At 46.2% G+C, this 17,791-nt stretch overlaps 1 protein-coding gene across 4 annotated transcripts in view; it reads right to left on the bottom strand.

The window, feature by feature from the left end:
- Positions 1-17,791, bottom strand: part of LOC135897120 (calcium-activated chloride channel regulator 1-like) — a 255,364-nt gene that overhangs the window by 96,494 nt on the left and 141,079 nt on the right. For all 4 annotated transcript variants that reach the window (XM_070520850.1, XM_070520851.1, XM_070520852.1 and 1 more), the window contains 3 exons: positions 15,046-15,160; positions 9,415-9,642; positions 6,863-7,150 (listed from right to left, as the gene is read on the bottom strand). In XM_070520850.1, coding sequence (XP_070376951.1) covers positions 6,863-7,150; positions 9,415-9,642; positions 15,046-15,160 — 631 coding nt within the window. The remainder of the gene's footprint in view (positions 1-6,862; positions 7,151-9,414; positions 9,643-15,045; positions 15,161-17,791) is intronic.

Genomic DNA, 17,791 nt, shown 5'->3' with positions numbered 1-17,791 from the left:
AGAAGACTGCTGAACAACCAGAGCAGCGAAGTTATTCGTCTGCACTGCAGCGACCCCAATTGCGTTTCGACGAAAAAAATCAACAGGAGGACTGTCAGCAGGTACTACGTGCTCTCTTCAAGGCCTTGCGATCGCACATAGAGAAGATGCCGGCGAGCTCGATGAAGGAAATGCTTGAAGTAGTCCTGGCTCTCGAGTCAGTGATTGTAAGCTCTGCCTCTTCTTAAAGCACCAAGAATATGGATGCGGTCAGGACACAATGTTCACCATCTCGTCCACAGGTGCCACTTATTATGCAATGGAACTGTGCGGGTCTTGCGTGCCACTTACCTGAACTGTCGCTTTTCTTACGCAACATGCCTGTGCCAATATTGGCCCTGTCCGAGGCTGGTCTTCCAAGTTCCAGATCAATTGCTGGTTATGTCGCACATGGAAATCAAATTATTCCGACATTTCCGAACGGAAGCGCCATGCTATATGTGAGACGGGAAATACCACATTGCGTTCTACCAGTTCAAGACCTTTGCAGCAGCGCTTTGGAAGTCACTGCTGTACAAGTGCGGCTGGGAAACCGAAGTCTCAGCGTGGCCTCCGTATATGTGAGCTCTCGTCAGAAGGTCCCGATGGGAGAAATTATAAGAGACCTCTGCAGCCGCTGCCTAGCTCCGAGGATTATATGTGGGGACTTTAACGCGCACCATACTCTCTGGGGCGACAAGACGACTGATGTACGTGGAAAGCAAATTGTTAGAGCTTTAAACACCGAGGGACTCTGCGTGGCAAATGACAAACAGCCAACGTTTTTTCGACCACCGGCCTCTTACAGTGTCATTGACTTGACGTTACATTCAACGGACATCCTCGCATCGTCAACGACTAGCAAGGATAGAATCGGCAGTGATCATTTTCCTGTCTTCGTTAACATTGATGGATATAGAACCAACGGCCGCAGATCCTGTCCTGTGACGCATTGGGATACGTACAGGGATGGCCTAACCGAATCATCTGGAGACCTGTTCGCGGACATGCTACGTACAAGAGATTGGCTACCGCTGAGCTGAAGCTACCCGACCACTTCCCCGCTCCGGATCTAAAGCTAAAAAATCTATGCGCTGCCCGTAGAAGAGTGGAACGGAGGCTGATGAGGACGAAGGGTGACCCACCAATCAAGACTATATACAACAGGATTAACGCAGTGATTCGGGGGTATACAAGGAAACTAAGAAGAGATCAATGGGCATCATTTTGTGCAAGCCTATCGGTCTTCACACCAGTTCCAAGGATATGGTGGGTCGTTAATAACCTTGCTGGAAACTTTCGACCACACAAGCCATTTGAAGCCCTAGCAATGAAGTTAGGCAAGACACTCGCTTGTGTTGCGAATGCGTTCGCTGAAATATACTCTTCCGACAGGTCAGCCGGCCCAACCGACCCGCCACCGCCACTGTCGTCGTCTTTAACGGATGCTCCTTTCACACTCAGAGAGCTGGAACTAGCCATGAGCAGCCTCCGACGTCGCTGTGCGATGGGACCTGACCTTATCAGTAATCAGATGCTGACAAACCTACCGGTTGAGAGGCGGCGTGATTTGCTGGCATTTTTCAACCAAGTCTATGCCAGTGGGGCTATCCCACATTTATGGAAGGTAGCATGGGTGGTACCGGTTCTGAAACCTGGAAAGAATCCTGCAGCTCTGGACTCATACAGACCGGTATCACTGACCTCGTGTGCAGCGAAGCTAATGGAGAAGATGGCGTGCACAAGACTCACTTGGTATGTCGAGCAGGGTCGAAAACTACCATCGTGCATGACTGGCTTTCGGCAGCGTCTAAGCGCTCAAGACAATGTGCTGGACCTGCTAAGCCACATAGAACATTACAGTGCGGACGGCCTGTCGACACTTGCTGTTTTTATGGATGTCTCTAAAGCTTACGACTGCGTGTCTCAAAGAGCCATCATAAGCCAGTTACAAGTTATAGGCGTCACGGGTCATCTCCTGCATTTCGTACATACGTTCCTAAATGATCGTCGCATCAGAGTTCGTCTTGGCGACACTTTGAGCGATGAAATACGTATATTTCGTGGTGTGCCACAGGGGAGTGTTTTATCTCCCTTATTATTTAACATTGCCATGAGTAGCCTCCCAACAGTACTAAACCATCGAACACCAGTGAAGATATCTATATATGCCGATGATATCTGCATATGGGTCTCCGGCTACCAGCATCGCCGCCTCGCACGAATAGCCCAGGGAGCAGTAAAAGCAATTCAGGGTCACTTGGCAACGATTGGATTAACACTATCAGCAGAGAAATCATCATTCATACTATTTCCTGGAGTGAAAAGAAAATCTACACGCTTGACGCTGACTTTGGACGGATACCAGATTCGACAAGTCACCAACGTCCGATTCCTGGGCGTTACCTTAGACCACAGGCTACACTGGCGCCGCGTCGTTGACCATGTTGTGGCGTCATCGTCACCCAGGCTACATGTGCTCAAGCGAGTCGCTGGCATACGCTGGGGCAACCACCCGACGTCAATGCTACGGCTACATACAGCGTTGGTTACTAGTCGAGTCCTGTATCAGCTACCTCTGATGTCACCCTCCGACAGCCAATACGAGCGCTTAGCAGCCATCCGCAGAAAAGGTATCCGACTTTGCCTTGGAGTCCCTCAGCCAGCGTCAAACAAGAAAGTGCTCTACGAAGCTGAGTCACGCCCTCTACGACTTCAGGCTTCCGAGGCTCTGATGATCCAGCTAGTACGATTGAGTGAGTCTACGCCCGGGAGAGCCCTCTTACGACGCGCTCACATTTTTATGCAGCATTCAACACGCTTCGCGTATTAGGATTGCGCTGCTCGAGATTCAGGGAAAGGATAGAACCACCCTGGACATTCGAGGACATCACATGCAACTTAAGTGTACCACGATTGCAATCAAATAGCTGCATTCCATCTGCAGAAGCCAAGTCATTAGTCCTGGAACACCTGAGCCCGACTTACCCGAATCACCTACAAGTATACACAGATGGCTCTGTCAAGGCAGACGAAGACCGCTGTGCAGCTGCATACTACATTCCCTCTCTAAGATATACGTGGTCTGGGCGTCTGGACTGTATAGCCTCGTAGACAGTTGTGGAAGGCGTAGCGATAGCTTCTGCTCTGCGCAAGTTAAAGACTTTGCCTACGCAGAATATGGTTGCCCTTACGGACTCAAAGGCCGCATTACAACAAGTATACCGTGGTTTGCCATCCCTCAAGTTCCCACGCAAATCCCTAGCCATCGTGCAAGAACTCAACAGCAAAGGCTTCACAGTAAAATTTCAGTGGATTCCCTCCCACATTGGTGTATCAGGAAACGAAAAAGCTGATGCGCTTGCATACGCAGCACTCTATCATCCTCCCAAAATCAAGGCTCCAAAGAGTAACAACGTGCAAAAATCTGAAATTCGAAATCACTTTGCGTCGCTTTGGGTTCCTCCGCATATGCCCTGCGTAACCAAGAGATTGCACCGAGAGGAAGCCTCACTTCTATATCGTATAAGGACAGGATCTGCTAACACACCGGCCTGGTTATTTAAAACGGGGCGACTCAATTCTCCGAACTGTACGGCATGCAATGAGACAGGAGACATTGAGCACTTTTTGTGGTCCTGCCAGCAATTCCAAGATGAAAGAGACACTCTCCTGAAGAATTTGCAAAACAAGGACCTTCCGCATGCGCGCCTGCAACACCTTATATTTCCCGAGGGATCAGTGATGGCGCGCAAAGAAACTTCACGTCTCCTGATCGAATTCTTAAGAGACACTGGGTTGATGGACATATGGTTAAACCCATCAGTGGTATTGTGCGAGACGCTCGGGCAGAGCAATTGCCGGCCTTGTTCGCCAGGCTAAACCCGCCTGTCGCTACAATTCACCACCACCACCACCACCACCACCATTACTAAAATGCCTGGTAATGACCAGTGAAGACCAATAATCACTGAAATTACTAGTCATGACTACTTATGAATAGGATATGACCAGCCTGTCACCGACGGCTTGTAATGACTACAATTGATTCATCATCATCAGCTTGGCTACGCCCACTGCAGAGCAAAGGCCTCTCCCACTCTTCTCCAACTACCCCGGTCATGTGCTAACTGTGGCCATGTTGTCCCTGCAAACTTCTTTATGTCATCCGCCCACCTAACTTTCTGCCGCCCCCTGCTACGCTTCCCTTCCCTTTGAATCCCCTCCGTAACCCTTAATGACCATCGGTTATCTTTCCTCCTCATTACATGTCCTGTCCATGCCCATTTCTTTTTCTTGATTTCAACTAAGATGTCATTACCTCACGTTTGTTGCCTCACCCAATCTGCTCTTTTCTTATCCCTAAACGCTACATCCATAATTCTTCTGACTATTCTGAATTATGATATTCTGAATTGATTACAAATAACTAAAAATGCTTAGTAGTGAGTAGTAATGACTAATCATTACTGAAATTATTTGTAATGACTAGTAATGTTTACGAAATGACCAGTATGTCTAACGACAACTTGTAACGACTACAAATAGTTAGAAATTAATAAAATGCCCAATAATGACAAGTAATACTTAATTACTGAAATAAATTGTAATGACTACTAATCACTATGATACGATCAACATGTCTAACGATGGCTTGTAATGACCACAAATGATTACAAATGACTAAAATGCTTAGTAGTGAGCAGTAATGACTAAAAGAAAGAAGAGAAAGAGAAGAGTCAAAGAGAAAGAGGCGAACAATAAGAGGAGGAAGAGTAGGCTTTCGCCATTCGTCTCTTAATGGGGGTCTTAAGAGTCCCTGTTTTTTTCGTAAATGAAGGTGCAGTAAAGTAAGACATTTTAAAATGAACTATAGTTCACTGAAGTAAGTTCGCTGGTAATACTAAAACATTTAATTCTCCTTAAGTCCGAGCCAATATGAACCTGTACTAACCGGTCCAAACCGGTTAGAACCATTACATCTTTTCACCGTAGCTGAAGTCGGACAGAAACCGAAAATATGCATAAGTCTTAAGCCTGAAGCCGAAACAAACCCTCAGGCTTTTCGGTTTGACACCCTGCCTCTGGCTGCTTTCTGTCTGCAACGAGATGTCCTCTAAAGCTATAAACCAAATCTAATCAATAAATTTTTTTTCTTAAATACATGTGCTGATAAATTTCGCACAAGTTCCGATACCCCGGCTGCGATGAAGCTTTCACAGCAATAAAAGGTCATTTGCTTTTGAATCCCTAATATTGGGCATAGATCTTCGGCCATCTTTTATGCGAAGCATATTACGAGGGCTCAACTCAGCTCCTCAGGCGCGGCGGTGTCGCCTTCAATACCACGTGACACCGTGACGTCACGACAGCGGAGAAACGGCGCTCCAACTCGCGCCGTCGCTCGCGGCGTCGCCCCCCGCATCGGACGCGGTGAGCGTCGAGCAACGCAGCGTTCGGCGCGACAAAGAAATGTGCGCCTGAGCAAGCGCCGCACGCCTGAGCCGACGCCGACGACACCGGCTTTTCTGCGACACGAGCTCCTTAACGCTGTCGCGTTAAAATAAAGGCTAGTGTGCTTCGCATCCTGGGCTTATCCTTAGCTAAGCCACAGCCATTTTTTTTATTTTTTATTATTGAAGCTTGTCGTATAGGCATCTAGTCTTGGAGGTCTTCTTTGTCGCCTCCTTCTGGACATTGCATCGTCGTCCATCCGTCGCATTTCACCGCAATTCACTAGAGTAACTCAATCAACAGCACCTTCAAAAATTGATATTTGAATATATCGGCCAAAATTCAGCATTTTAATTCGCAGTGTCCCAAAACTTGTTTTTTCTTATACCATACGTTTTTACTGCAGTTAGTCGTAACTTCCCTGCTGTGTTATAGTAGTGTTTAAGTCCTGACCAAAACGCTGCTACAACGCACCAGAGAAGTTTAGACTAAGTACTGTAGATGCCTACATTATCACAAGAGAGTAATTGATAGCTGAAAGTTGTTTAAATTCGGTCGATCTTTTGGCATGGTATTTTTATAAAGTACTGCTCAGTGAGCTACGCGAGTGCATTGTGGCAAGTTTAACGGATGGTCGAAGGAGCAATGGCCACAATTCATGGGCAAGCATGGAAGGATGCGCGGGTGAATAATTGCCAGGCGTAATGCCAATACGAGAGGCTACGATTATAGAAACGCAACAGCAACCGCTAAGGGAAAGGTGGTTAGTTTCGCCTGTTATAGAGGTTACTTATAAATATTACTATATGCATTTTAATATATATGTGTAGAATCTTGTGAGAATATGCCCCTTTGTTAAAGATTTGTATGTAAAGTCTATTAATAGGTGCACAGTATCGTGAGGTTATTGCCCTTCATTGAAGATTACTTAAGCAAAGTTTGCTGAGCAACTTATAGTCGCATAAAATTGTCAGGACATGCACTTTAATTAGACGTTATGCATGCGAACAGTATATACACGCCTGGTGGTTGCAAGGGCGACGTTTCCGCTTCGCAGCAATGGTTTCTTATAGCGTCACATGACAATGTGTCATCGCTGTGTATTATTAACACTCCCACCGAGAAGCTCGAGCACACTGCGAAACCTTCTTTCTCATTTGCGAAGTTTCCTCTTTGGGTGACAGTGCAAATATTAGTCAAAGGTAAAATATAAAGCGGCTCTATTTGCCTGTCAACCTTTATGGCGTCTTTGGACTTTTACGGATATTTCTGAAACTCGATGTACCTTTTGATTTCGATAAGGCGAAAACAATGCACGAAGGCGTTGAAATAACTGGAGCTGCAATAAAGTTTATATCTACGGTCTACTCTTAGATAACAGGGTACTGACCAAACGCTGTCTAGTGTGCCCCTGCTCTGGACTTTCGGTAGCTTCGATGTAGGCCCTCGATGTGTTTTCATGGCTGTCTGGAAAAAAGAAGGTCTTCCCTTTTGTTGCTGCAGCAGTTTTCTCGAGCTTGTCCTCAGCCTTGTCTCCTACTGCCATAGCCAGAACTTCGACCTTTTCCTCTAAGAGTTGCGGCAAGACGTCCTCAATGTAGGGGTGTTGATTCTCTAAGCCATCGGTCAAAAGCACTATAACTGCGCCCTCTGGAGTCTCGTTGAGAGAACGCAGCACCTGCACACAAGAAAGATGGAATCAATATACTAGGGATGTAATACCATTCGTAATAACACTCATGATACAATAGAGCTCGGTTGATACATTCCCGCTACGTACGCTTTTCCGTCGCAGACGTTCGCGTTCGAGAACACAAAAAGTTACCCAACAGAGTTACGCTCATTTCTTAATGGTTCATACGTTCCCGGAAAACACAAATTTTCAGCAACAACGTTCAGCACGTCGCCAAACTGCGGTCGTATAATACGTTTTCCGGCCGCTAGATCTCATGTGAACAAGAAAATGCGCGAGGAGCGAGTGGTTGAGAACAGTATAAGGCGGCCCGCCGCGGCAGCTTCACCGCAATACTAGCCTGCCCATCTCGCGTGAAAGCACCGGCGCGTACTGTTTCTCATTTCTGTGCCAGCAAATCTTTTCCGTGGTAGTTGCACGCGGCATTCACAGCTATCACCGCCAATTCTATTGTGATAAGCATCTTCGCCTATCTTTTTCAGAGTGCCAGGTGCCGTCGTAAGCGTAGCGCGAGCTTTTAACAGGCGATACACGAAACGCGCCGCCGTTCCCTGCTGTAGACAGCGATCGCACGTTTTCCGGCCGCTACAGATCCCATGTGAACAAGAAAAGGCGCTGGCTGCGCACGTGATCAAGCACGGTATATAGCCGCCTGTCTCACTTGTAAACTATGGCGGGCACAGTTCCTTATTCTGGTCCCAGCGAATCTCCGCGTCGGTCGTCGCACGCGGAATTCACAGCTATTGCCGCCAAGCCTATTGCGATAAGCATATTCACCTATCTGTTTTGCAGAGCATTGTGCGTAGTGTCATTGCTAGCGTACTGCACGCTGTTAGTAGGCGATAATCCCAACGCGGCGCCGTTCCCAGCTGCATACCACGTGATGTGGGCATCACGTTTCGCGTCGGCGGCATCCGGCATCACCCGCCAGAGCGATGTTGTTAACTTCCCCCTCACCCTTTTAATATACCGCGCAACAACAAAACAAGAAAACGCGTCTCGGGCCGCCGGAGCATAACCAGCTCGACGCGTGCCGGCGTCTCGTGCCGTAACAATCCGCGCTAGGCTTCGCATTATGTAGATGTCAACAAAAGTTGAGTCTGTCAATTTTTTTTTTGGTTAGTCGGATCGTACGTTTTCCCGGTTAGTATATTTTTTCTCGCGGTTTTTCTCCAACACGTATGAACGAGGCTCTAGTTATATTTATGTGGTACCCTTGTCGGAATATTGTATCAGTCTTGCACCTAGATCATTTGGCGGCACAGCAAATAAAAATATATTGCCACATCACATAAAAGCTTTCTGCCCATTTCTATGTACAATCAGTCTGTTATCGTATTCATGTAGCGCGCCGAGAGGCTCGTATACTGTAAATACCGATTTAAGCTCAGATTTCCCTCTCTTTGTGAATGAAAAACGATTTATTAAAATGAGAAACAAAATAGCGGGTGAATGAACGTAAAAGCAGCTAGAGATTGCCCAAGGGTGATGCGCTCTCACATGAGGAACACAGCGTTTGCACAGGCTCGCCCATCTTTAATATTGGAGCACTCACACTCAAATCTTTTGAAGCAATACTTAAGTTTCTTGAACAAATGCCGCCATGAACTTGCGTTTTGAATAACTCATTTTTTCCGGCAGACACACTCTTTTTCTTACTGCAACTATTGCATAATATAACTGGCTGCTCAAATCTGGGACGGCAATTAAGAAGGTTCATACAGCGCCCCATAAACGCCTCCATTAAATTATATCTGACTAGGTCATTATTTTTAAATGCACATTTTATTTTTCAAACTTTCCTCTCGATAAGCGTGTAGTTATAATTGCTACAAAAGGGGAAGGGGAGGGCGGCAACCGTGCAAAACCAAAAGCAGAAAAAACTGGTATGGTAAAGCACATGCCGGGCATCAGTATAGGGTTGCACAGAGGAGGCAACAAAATTATCTACGCAATCTCAAGGTAAAGCACACCATACATTAGCACTGCACCGGCAAATTCGCTGGGATCTATACGAGCCACTTATTTATTACCGATGCGTTTGACCCGCACATCAAATTTCGACGATGAACGCAACGCTTGTGGCGAGCACAGGGGTTTAATTTGCGTTTGTAGGCGCAGGATTGCCCGAAAAAAAGTTTGTTTTGCGACTTTCCTAGGCCAGGCCTGATTCTTCACAACCAGGACAGCGTGACAATACAGATGTTTTTTTATAGAATTGGTAATAAACGTTTCACGTTATAGCATACCTCACGAGCCTTCTCCAGAGCGCAACCAATACAGGTGCCGCCAGCCGTTGACAGGTTATGCAGAGCATCGCGAAAGCCTCCCATGGTTGCTTTATTGACAGCCGTCATTGGGTGCTGCACCTCTGCCACCCTGCTGAACTTGACGATGGCGAGCCGGATCGAGTCGTCGAGTAAGCTCAGTAGGAAGCCAACAACCGCATCCTTCACAATTTGCAGTCGATTGTGGCTCTGCAATATGGAAGGCTTAGAGTGCAGACATTGTCCAGAATAGCAAGGTGGGATTAACAATGTTGCGCCTTGTGTGGACTGGTGGGGTCATGGCACTCGAGTGGTACAAGATAACAAGAAAGCGGGACAAGTCATCGACTAAAGAGACATTGTTAGTTTTAAATATTTCACTAGAAGACGCTGCATAGACAACTTGTTTAACACAGTTCGACATCTGACACAAAATCGATCTAATGCGTATTTACAGAACCAATTTTTTATGTTGCTCCTTGAATAAATAAAAAATGTTCGAATTCACAAAACGCAGGTATCACATTTAAAAATTATAATTAGCAACATTAATTCAAATTAGCAAGATCCGAAAACAACTTATAGTATGGTGTTTTTCGGAGTCCACCCATACACGTTTCAATATAGTGTGAACTTCATTCGGTCTAAACAGAAGATTGGGCAATTTCACTAAACATTACGCAACGTATGATGGGAAACTCAGTCCGAACGCGAAAATGAAGACCCCCCATTTTGACTTAACAGCTATGCAGCGTTTTTGGAGCTCTAGGAATCGTACAAGCGACTGCTTCCTGAGAAGAAGACGGGGTGTTTGGTACAATTCCAGGCCGCTCTATTCTAGAGGTCATTTAAACGAACTGTGCCACTCGCAACATCTGTTTGGATTGTAGTGAGAATAGAGAAGATCATGTGTAATATAGACGGATACGAGCATGCTTGTATCTCATAAACAAAAAAAAAATATCTTTAATTTGGCTGTGAAAGTGGTGCAAGCATCACATGCATGTGACGTCGCTCGAGACTGAAAAAGTGTTTGGAACCTGTGCACAATCAGGTAACCAAAAAGTGGTGCAGGAAGAGTTATATAACTTAGATACAATAGTGTATCAATTGCCTGAACTTGAATTTCATCTGGTCCTGCTAACTTAACAAGAGAACAATTTCTTTAATGTTTCATGTTAGCGCATGTTGAAAAGTTGCTCCGCTTGTGAAAATGAATGGAGCCACGGTGATTGGAGTAATGCATCAACACGTGGTCTATGAGATTGCCATCGCATCCAATAATTACTCTCGCCGCCATTCGCACACACTTCTAAGAGGAAACTATGCAGATACAAAAAACTCTATTGTAAAAATTTCTACCCGCTTACCGCAGGAAATACTGCACATTGAGACACTTCAAATGGGAGGATTTATATTGTGCTACAAAATAGAAGGTCCTTGAAAAACGGTTGACAGTCTCTTTAGCATGCATGCGCATTACGCGTGCGAGCATTGGTGCAATATGATGGATGCCGAGTGAAAAAAAGAACGTTGAGTGTCATTTATGTGCATGTAGAGCCCAACGGATGGTAGAAATAATCCCAGAACTCTCCCCTGCGATGTTCTCTGAAACGACTCTCTGATACTCTGAAACGTGAATATTTATATATTCAATTCAAATTGCAACAAAACTATCTAGATTATATAGAGAAGAAAGCGGGTTAACCAAGGGGCCCGTTTTATTAGTCAAGTTTTATTATTAGATAATACCGAGTTATTCAATCAAATAATTGAAACAGGCTGTGGATATTCGCCCGCCCCCTCCCATAGCAAGAAAAATATTACTACCACTGGCACATTTCATTAGAGGCTTTGTACTACTATAGTATGTGCCTAAATAATCGGTCACGCCTTCACATCGCGATCTTGAGGAAAACAGTATGCGCCCAAGGGCTGCCTCCGATACGGGCGCAGTGGGCATTCTGAGGCCACGTATATCATGCACCCTTCCAAATGTTCGAATAGAGAAGAAGACAAACGCAAAATGTAATAGGCTTTTAACGTAGATTCACATCACTACAGCGTGTTAGACGCCTTGATACCATTTTTCATAAGGAGAAGCGGCCGCTTAATATCCATACGGCGTATACATTCTGCATGTAACATGTGCTCTGGCAAACGTGGGAGCAAGAGAACCCGGATGCGTATTTGCAATTGCTATAGTAGGTAGAGCGGGGTGTGGCATTTGCGGAGACGACAGACGTTTGCACCCATGCGCGAGTAAGGGCACATTCACACCGGCGACTTGAGGAGGTCGCGCGACCAAGTTGGTCGCTTTGCGACCACTCGCAAATGGTCGCAAACGGTCGCCTTTCTCGAAAAGCGACCGTTTTGGGTAAGTCGCTCTCTGCGCGATTTTTCAGTTGCGCGACCGTGGTCGCAAAACTGATAAACCAATCAGCGGCGCAATGGAAGTGATCTTTCGTGTGTCTACATATGGCCTCCTCCTGCGTCGCATTCAAATTTCGCGTAGATTCCGAGAGTTCTCGCTGAGAACCATAATCTCCGGGACTGCGACTTGCGGGTCACGCTCAGTCGGGCTTGCCGGTGTGAACATCAGTCGCCTTCGGTCGCTTTTTGATTGCGAGTCGCAAATGGTCGCGCGACCTCCTCAAGTCGCCGGTGTGAATGTGCCCTAAGAGGGGCTGCGAAAGAGGAAATGATATTTTTGCTTCCTTAATATACGCCTCTCCATAGGCACTATGGCGGCGTTTCTTAGGGCGTGTTGTATGCCCTTGTCCCTAGGCATGTCGGCAGAAGTCATGGGGCGTTTTAGTGCTGAACTTAGCATCGCAAGTTGGTGGCTTGACGCAATTATATTTATTCAATCGTATTTTTTACTAATTCAAACAACGTGCCATTATTTCGCACTATTGGTGGCGCCTCCAGGACACCAAAGTGGCAACAAGGACATCAAAGCTAGAACCCGGACTGGTCCGTGGGTTGGGGCTCGCAGGTCCGCGACAGCGGACAGCCCATTTTATACTGCGGTCCAGTTTGTTTACGCTCCACCGCTGGCTGCCAGCGCGGTAAGACAGTAGGCACGGACGCCCCATTTGGTGATCGCTGTGTCTGAAGGGGCAAAGTTCTGACTGGTGTTGTTTAACTCGCGCGTTGCTTTGTTCGTCGCGACGATAGATTGGATTTTTTGCAAGCACTGCACCAGGAGGGCACACGTAGCAGGAAAACGGAGGCCTTAGGAGGGCACCTGAGCTTATATTAAAGCAGACGGCGCAGAATATTCAGGGCACCCAAGGGGTAGCGTGGGTATCAAAGCTAGAAGCACGGCGGCCCATGGGTTGGGGTCGCGGAGGCCGAAGCGTGCCAGAGGCTGTTCGCATAAAAAAATTGACTGTCCGCGACAGCGGACAGCCGATCCTTCGTACGCTCAGCCCTCGGCAAGCGCGAACCCACGGACCAGTCCGGGTTCCAGCTTTGCATATGGTGTCCCGTTGCCACTTTGGTGTCCTGGAGGTGCCGCCAATGATGTGAAATAACACACTTTTATAATTAGTAAAAAACAAAACACGATTAAGTAACTTGTGACGCTAAGTTCAGCCCTACACCACCCCACGACTTCTGCACCAATAGTCAGAACTTCGCCTCTGGAGGTACACCGGACCGATTTTTTCACGCCTGCGCCTCGGGTGCTGAGTCAGTCATCGTTACCGGCGGCCTGTCACTCAATTGCGTTCAACCGTGATTGCTAAGGCAGTCTGCCTTCTATATTTTCAATATATCTGGTCAGGGCTCTACTACAGTCGCTACTGTTCCCACAGAAACAGCTGCGGTTTCATTAACAAGGCACATTGCCGTAAGGCGCGAGAAAGCTATGACCGCCACGATTGAGTTAGCACGAGCGCCGCAGGTGTGAGCAGTCTGTCTGACGCAACGGTCGCCAAATCATCCGTCAGTGCCCGCTGCTTCACCTAATTTACTGCGCCGGCAGCCAGCGTCCGAACGCAAACGAACGATCCCACACCGCAATGCCGGCATGCCTAGGGACAAACGCCTACATAGAAACCTCCTCGGTAATGCCTATGCAGAGTAATATATTCAAAGAGCAAAGCCCCCAGATTTTCTCTCTTGCGCCCGCTCTTACTCGTGCTTGCGCACAAACAGCTGTTGATCCCTCAAATGAACGTCTCATAAGAACCCGGTTGACTGCATTACCATAGAAAAGCAAGCAAGTTGGTAAGCATTCATGACGACGCATTTTTTGTGCAGCGCTCACAATTCGACAAAGGACGAAGCAGAAACAGACATCCGTGAAATAATCTAAGCACTTCACATCAGAAGAAAAGGGGGCTGTCGGTCAACAGTCCATTCGGCTATGGGACAAGGAATTTGAATGTCGGACTAGCACGCGCGGCAAAATCACATAGGAGCTGACGACGGGCTCCAAATTTGAGTATGCACCAATAAAACAGCAACGCTTCGGCCGGGGTACGTCGCATGTTCAAAGACTACGGATTGCTCTCTTTCTCGATGTTTTTCAATATAAATGTAAGCTGAGAGTTAACGCATGTGTGTTTCTGCTTCGCCCTTCGTGGAATTGTGAGCGCTGCAGAAAAATACATCATGAATCCCGTCAAGCCTATTTAGAAATGCTCGCTTTTCAATTTATGCTGACAGTAATTTTTTTAGATGCAAACTGACGTTCAGGAGCTGGTTTCGCAGCTGTGCTTAGGACTTTCCTTGATCCCTGCCTTTGAGCCTCATCACGTTCCACAAAGATTCTTGGATGGACTTAGGCTTTTTAGAGTGAAGACTGTAGAGAGATTCTGGGAGGCCATTCGAATGACTAAGCAATATGTGTTGTTGAGGAAAGTGTCTTATTTTGACGTCTTCCGTTTGTTGGCTCTTGAATAGTGTGTCCCGTCAGTTGATACATTCTTCTACGCCGTGCAATACAGTACAGCCACGCGCTTCCGTCATCCTCTAAGAGCTTAACATTTTTGCCAAATTCGGGTGGATAACATTATCTTCCGTTTCAGGAGCTTAATAATATTTCAGAACTTTCGGTCAGAGCGGGAGTACATGTAGAACGCGACGAGCAATTATTTTTCTTTTCTGTTGGAGCGCAATATTCTGCAGTACTATAGACATTGCCGCTGCTCTTGGCTTGAATTTCAACGGAAGATCATGTGGCTACAGCTCACCGCGAATATTGCACTCGCAACATACGGTAGGTGACTGTCGGAAAGCTGTACCTTGAGTGTTTAATTCATTTCTTGTCTCGTTGAGTACTGCCCATTTGCCGGCCTAAATGATAGTGTGATAACCTATAAAATAATAAAGTTTCCAAACTACGTTAACAACATCGTGGCTGACTGCCCTGTGCAGAAATTTATGAAGTTTTTTACGAAGCCTGTTTTATAAATGCACTTAAAAAACAAGATGGTACAAAATTCTTGACTATATGAGCTGGTTAATGCGCTGGGTTGTAAGTAATTTCCAATGAATGCTCCGTTATCGCTTAACAGCTTATGCCAGGCCTGAGTTTCAAACGTGGGGAATGTTGCGGAAGGTTAGTAATAACAAATAGCGCAAGAAGCAGAAGACACTTACCGACATGCTACGGGAGACGTCTAGAGCAAAAACAATTCGCTGGATCGTTTTACGTTTTTGCTGGACTTCTTCAAAGTCCACTTGGATGGGTTTGGACATGTTGGGTGGGGGCAGCCTGAATGTAAGGTTGAAAGCTTGTCACTTACTAAGAAGGCACGTGCCAAGACAGGTGTCGACAGATAATACGAGGAACAGCGAGGGCATAGTTCGAAGCAACGGTAAGATTTTGACGTAATAGTTATTTGGAAACCCGCAAGGTAGAGAGAAGTAATTGATGCAGGGATAATTAGACACCCACCGAACAGTAGCAATTGCCCCAAACGAAACCCATACGGGTTCCTCGAAAGAAAAGCCTGGCAGCTGAGGAAAAATTCGCCCTGGGCCGGGATTCGAAACGCAAAATCAAATTCTTGCCTTTGCTTCGAGTGGTTGACAAATTCGACTTTGCCCGGATGCCTCAGATGGTAGAGCGGCTGCCCCGGTAAGGCGGTGGTCCTGGGTTAGAGTGCCGGACCAGGACGAACTTTTCTTCACGTGCGACCCTTTTTTTGGAGGAACCCTTATGGGTTTCCTTTTTAGCAATTGCTACAATTCGGAGGGTCCCTCATTCTCTCTTCATTAACTACTGCTGTTCACATTGTGGGTTTCTGCAGAACTATAACGTCGAACCACTTTCATGTTGTGGTGCCTCCTGATGCTGTCACGCTTCATTTCTTATTCTCGCCATGTCTGCAGTGGTGTGCAGCCGTCAGCAGGCACATGCTTGTCGAGGTATTTTGGCGGGGTTTTTTGTACTTTCTTCTCTTTTATGCCGCTCATGAGTGCTTAGCTTGGGCTGGAAAGGCTCGTGCACAACGCAAATACAGAATGGTTTCGGCAGTACACTTCAAGGCATATCGCCGGTGTTTCTTGTCGGGATAGTAACATACTTTGCCAATTGATGCATGCCGAAGACGAGTTTGAGTAGCTGAGCTGCAACCCGAAACAAATGGTGATAGACAAGCGACCTACCTCTCTGTCACCCTCATTCCAATGTTTAAGTGCAGCTTCTCATGCCCACCTTGGTCTTTCTTCTGCTCTGATTCTCGTGGTCCACAGGCTTTGTGCACAAAGACACAATGTTTTCAATGGTTCCGGCACATGTTTTCGATAGTAGTGCTCGATGTTGTGAGATAGTCACCATTTATGCATTGCTTTATTTCTGTGTGCTGGTGGAGGGCTTTTGTAATAAGGGCTCTCTGTTGAGCTAAGTGATCTTTTGCACGCTTTGTTGCTCTTCTGTACGTTTATATAGCTCCTTTGTACAGCGCGCCCTATTGCGTGCTTGTATAGTTTGTAGGCACAAGCTATATAGTGTCACGTGTTCTTGAACAGTCAATCTTTTTGCACATTAGATAAAGCTTCGCTGTGCTCTACAGCTTGTAAGGACAAATTTCATTGCCAGTGGTACTATTTAAGCAGATGCCTTAGGTCTGCTACAATGATAGAGGAGATGCTATAGCTGTTTATATCTACTGTGGGATCTTATCCTAATCACTGCATGTAGAGAAGCTAAAAAGCGGTGACTTTAGGTGTCTCAAGCTACTTCGTATTCCTTACCCCTGCATTTTGAAATGTGCCTTAACTTGAAGCCCACACGTGGTTTGGTCAAGATAAAGCCCGTCATGAACGCGCCTAAGGAAAGACAATGATTGTCTTTGGAACGTCCACTCCTGTCGTTATACTGACAATCAATCATGAGCTTCAAGTAAACATGCATACCTTAATGCGGGGTAAGTAGTAATAGTTGAGAAGAGTCTGTCCTCTTTTTCATGTTTAGGATGCTCAAGCTAGCCAGCAAGAGAGCGGTCTTCCAAATACGATTTGCCCTCCAGGCCCACATAGAATCGGACCATGTACCTTTACGAGTTCTGACAAATAGGTAGCTGTCTAACTTGTAACGAGTGTAATGGCTACAAGGTTAAACTTCACTATGCTCAGCGCAGCACAATGAAATTCCCTTTGAAGTGGCAACACACTGCAAAAGTGTACACCAACCTGATAACGCAACGGAGATATAGATGTAGCAACTTGTCTTCAGCATTAGCTGAATCTATAATTTGACCTTTCGTGGCACCTGATCGCATTAAAAGGAGTGCTGTGTGTTTTCAAAGTTGTGACAAATGTAGACGCCTGTTACATGGTGTCAGGCTGAGTGCATGAAAAGCATTGAGGCTGTTTGAAAGGAACGGGCTGATTGATACGGCTACGAGGGCGTCTCCGCACTCTCAATAGCATGATGTGGCTTGGTGCCACTGCACTTGATTGACTAGTGCATGCCAAGTGTGCTGTGGTACCACGTAACCACTAACTGCCATTACATTGACATTCCTTATGTATCCATGCATCTATACACGAATTGGTTGTAGTCTCATTTGCATGGAAATATGGTATAGTTATTCTACTTGAATAATTTATAGAGAATACGATTTCAATACTCACTGAAACTGAGCTGATTACTGAATGCTCACTTATTCTAGGAAAATGACTTCTTCATCGAGTGAGAACCATATGTTAAAACTATTTTTTATGCAGCAGCTGTGTTCTTCCCCTTTATGGATAAGCTAATTTGGCACCCTTCCGCCGCCGAGGGTTGCCTACTTCTCTTACAGAATTTATTATTGTGCTAACGTATAGGTGGTTTTCAAATTGATTTTCCTCTTAATATTGCTGTTCTTGGCCTTCAGCTGTTGCTCTCTTTGATGTT

Source organism: Dermacentor albipictus, chromosome 6 (genome assembly GCF_038994185.2).
Source record: "Dermacentor albipictus isolate Rhodes 1998 colony chromosome 6, USDA_Dalb.pri_finalv2, whole genome shotgun sequence".
In the NCBI taxonomy this organism is placed as follows: domain Eukaryota; kingdom Metazoa; phylum Arthropoda; class Arachnida; order Ixodida; family Ixodidae; genus Dermacentor; species Dermacentor albipictus.
Note: the sequence above shows the minus strand (reverse complement) of the source record. Positions and strands in the feature narration are given on the sequence as shown.